The sequence below is a fragment of the Octodon degus genome, unplaced genomic scaffold (genome assembly GCF_000260255.1).
Source record: "Octodon degus isolate 3935 unplaced genomic scaffold, OctDeg1.0 scaffold00246, whole genome shotgun sequence".
NCBI lineage: Eukaryota > Metazoa > Chordata > Mammalia > Rodentia > Octodontidae > Octodon > Octodon degus.
Genome location: NW_004524822.1, coordinates 2,250,818 through 2,253,815, shown reverse-complemented (window position 1 = coordinate 2,253,815; position 2,998 = coordinate 2,250,818). Strand labels below are relative to the sequence as shown.

The window sequence follows — 2,998 nt, the reverse complement described above, 5'->3', positions numbered from 1 at the left end:
GGTTGGGCCCTTTGCCTGTAGGGATACAGTGAATTTTCTTCTTCCTGAATTCTAGAAGGTGCCTGGCTCACAGCACCAAGGACTTAGTGCTTTTCAAAGACATTGCGATCTCTTCAGTTAGGAGCTTTCCAGAAGCATCTCTGGGAAGCAAGTACTTGCCCTGAGCCTATCTGGTATCTACTGTGTGACCTGAGTAGAGAAGGTGGCCATAATGCTTTTGTAGGAGAAAGACTAACATATCGATTGTTTGAGTAATATTTGTTCCTTTGTATGACTGTGAAAGTTAACTGGTAAAAGGCTCTAGCATTATTTTTGTGGAATAACTCTAGAATAATACCTGGCAACCTACTAGAAATAGATGGGTTTCCCCCTCAAATATTTCTGAGCATAATCATCTGTTTATTACTCTCAATCCTGAAAATGCTGTATCTCGGGTTTCATGCCACCATCTTTTTTAAAGTGTGGCTTTGCCTCTGGATGGAGCCACTTCGGTGTTACTGGACAGACCTCAGTAGAAGCATTTTCCTTCCACTCTGGTTAAGCTTTTCCTGTGAGCAGCCTGACAGTCTGATTCTTGATTTCTGCCTCATTAAAAGCAGGGAGGTGCCCAAGAGAAGGAGGAGAGTGACCCCGACCTCACAGCCGCGCAGAGCCCAGGCCTGCAAGAGTGGCTGGTGCAAGCTCGCACCACGCGGACCCACCAGCGCCAGAGCAGCCTCCAACAGCAGAAAGTAAGTGCACCAGCCTGCAGGCCTGCCTGGCAGGGACTCGGGGAAATGGCCCTGGAGGACACAGTGCTTTGTAACCAACTGTCCCTTTTAGCTTCACTTTGTATGAAGCGGGCTGTGCTGTCCCCTTGCAGGGCACTGCTTACTCATGACCTCTGGGGTCATTACAGGGAGGGAAGGGGAAGTAGGAAAACAAGAGTCAAGTCATATCACACTGGTACTAATTCCCTATGAGGAACATGATCATTATATATACCTAAATGTAAAAATCATTGTCTTTGAAAATTAAATAAAGGAAAAAAAGTCCAGGCTTTTTAAGAAATAATTTGTATTTAATTTACCACCAGCATAACCCTGTTACCTCATTCATGTCAAAAAAAACCTCTTCTACTTTCAGATTTGCCTTCATCTGGGCCTATTTCCTTATAATAAACTTGGGGCTGAGGGTGTAGCTCAGTGGTAAGGTGCTAGCTGGCCTTGCATGCAAGAGGGCCTTCATTTAATCCCCTGCATCAATCAATCAATCAGTCAAATCTCACACACGCCCTGAGAATTGGGGAAAGGCTGAGCTACACGTTCTTTTTAGAGTAGTGCAGCTGGTTACTATCAAGGGAGCTCTGTCACAAAACAGAACTGTAAGATGCTCCCAAGAAGAACAAATGAGTTTTCATTCATATTTTTCTTTGACGCCTTAACTCTGTGTAAAAGACACATGAAAGGCCTTGTTTTCCTCAGGAGCAAACACATGAGCTACAGATAATGAATGAAAAGGTACAAACAAACCAGTTGAAACTGATTTATAAAGTAAGGAAGAAGCACAGAGGCAGCTGCTTGCAAGGGTGTCCTGGTTGGTGCAATTGACTTTTAAATTTATTTTATTTTATTTATTTTGCATTTAGTGTGTGTGTGTGTGTGTGTGTGGCCAGCTCAGCCCACCAGGGGGAGGGGCTGGCTGGCATGTGGTGCTGGGGGGATTGAACCGCGGTCCCTGCGCTTTGCCAAGCTTGTTCCAAGTAGGTGCTTTAGACCACTGAGCCATCTCTCCAGCCCCGATGCAATTGACTTTTGAAAAATCAGAGTACATTTTGTACCACTTGAGGGCACCATTGCCCAGCGAAACTTTCTTTTCTCACTTTTTTTCCCCCACCCCCACCCCCAGGTTTTTCAGATTTCTTTACCAAGGCAAAAGAAAGCTTTAGAGAACTTCAAAAGCATGTTTGCATATCTAACTACACCTTTTCTATAAGGTATGAATGCAGATCTTACTACCAAAGTTCTCGGAGAATTTGTTAGACACAGAACCGTGATTGTGGACAATTACTGAGAAGCGACAGAGATGTTTGCATGTTTCCTTTATCTTGGGCAGGAACTGGAGCAAGAGTTAGCGGAGCAGAAGAGCCTCCTCCAGTCGGTGGCCAGCCGCGGGGAGGAGCTCCTCACCCAGCAGTCAGCCTCGGAAACCTCGGGCCACCTTGGGTATGTCTCAGAACCCTTGAACTCTCTCTTCTTAGGAGTCTTGTCTGCCATTGGAAGAAATGTAATCCTCTTTCTCGAAATTTTAAGCCATGCAACTTATGTAAAATGCAGTTAATTTGGGCCAGGGATATACAGCTCAGTGGCACAGAGGTCCTGAGTTCAATTCCCAACACCGAAAGAAAAAAAAAAAGGAGTTATTTGCTTTGCCTTGTGGACACCGGTTGTGCCTCCATGTTGAACATTTTGTTGCTCAGCACAAGCACCGCTGGCCACTGTCGTGCTAACTTGCGTGCCGCCTGCCAGAGCTCTTAGCCTACTTGTCACGGAGGGGCCTTCTGAGTGTGTCCTCTAAATCAGTTAGGAGATGCGTTGTGCGACTGGACTCATGATCTTTCTAACTGATGATCAGATCTGACGGCAGAGCATTTCCCCCTCAAGAGCTTAGCTTCCTCTAGCGTTATTCTAAAAACAAATGTGCTGGACAAGTATCCTCAGTGTTCTTTAAAAAAAAAAAAAAATTCTTTACTGAACTTATCCTGGAGGGTTAGGAAAGAAACTGAATAAGTTTATTGATTATCACAGGGTTACCTTTGTCATTTACAAGGTTTGTTTCCTTTCTTTCTTTTTTTCAGTTTAATTTTATTTTCAAAAGTAAAAACAGACTGGGCTTGGTGGCACATACCTGTAATCCCAGTTCTTGGGAGGCTGTAAACAGGGGGATCACTATGAATCTGATCTAGTAGTGAGACCATGAACACCCTGTAGACCCTTCCCTAAAATACAAAAAATAAATA

General features: G+C 44.4%; 1 protein-coding gene across 1 annotated transcript in view; it reads left to right on the top strand.

The window, feature by feature from the left end:
• Syne1 (spectrin repeat containing nuclear envelope protein 1) overlaps nucleotides 1-2,998 on the top strand; it is a 564,055-nt gene that overhangs the window by 427,536 nt on the left and 133,521 nt on the right. The window contains 2 exon segments of the mRNA XM_023706255.1: nucleotides 600-731; nucleotides 2,095-2,204. Coding sequence (XP_023562023.1) covers nucleotides 600-731; nucleotides 2,095-2,204 — 242 coding nt within the window.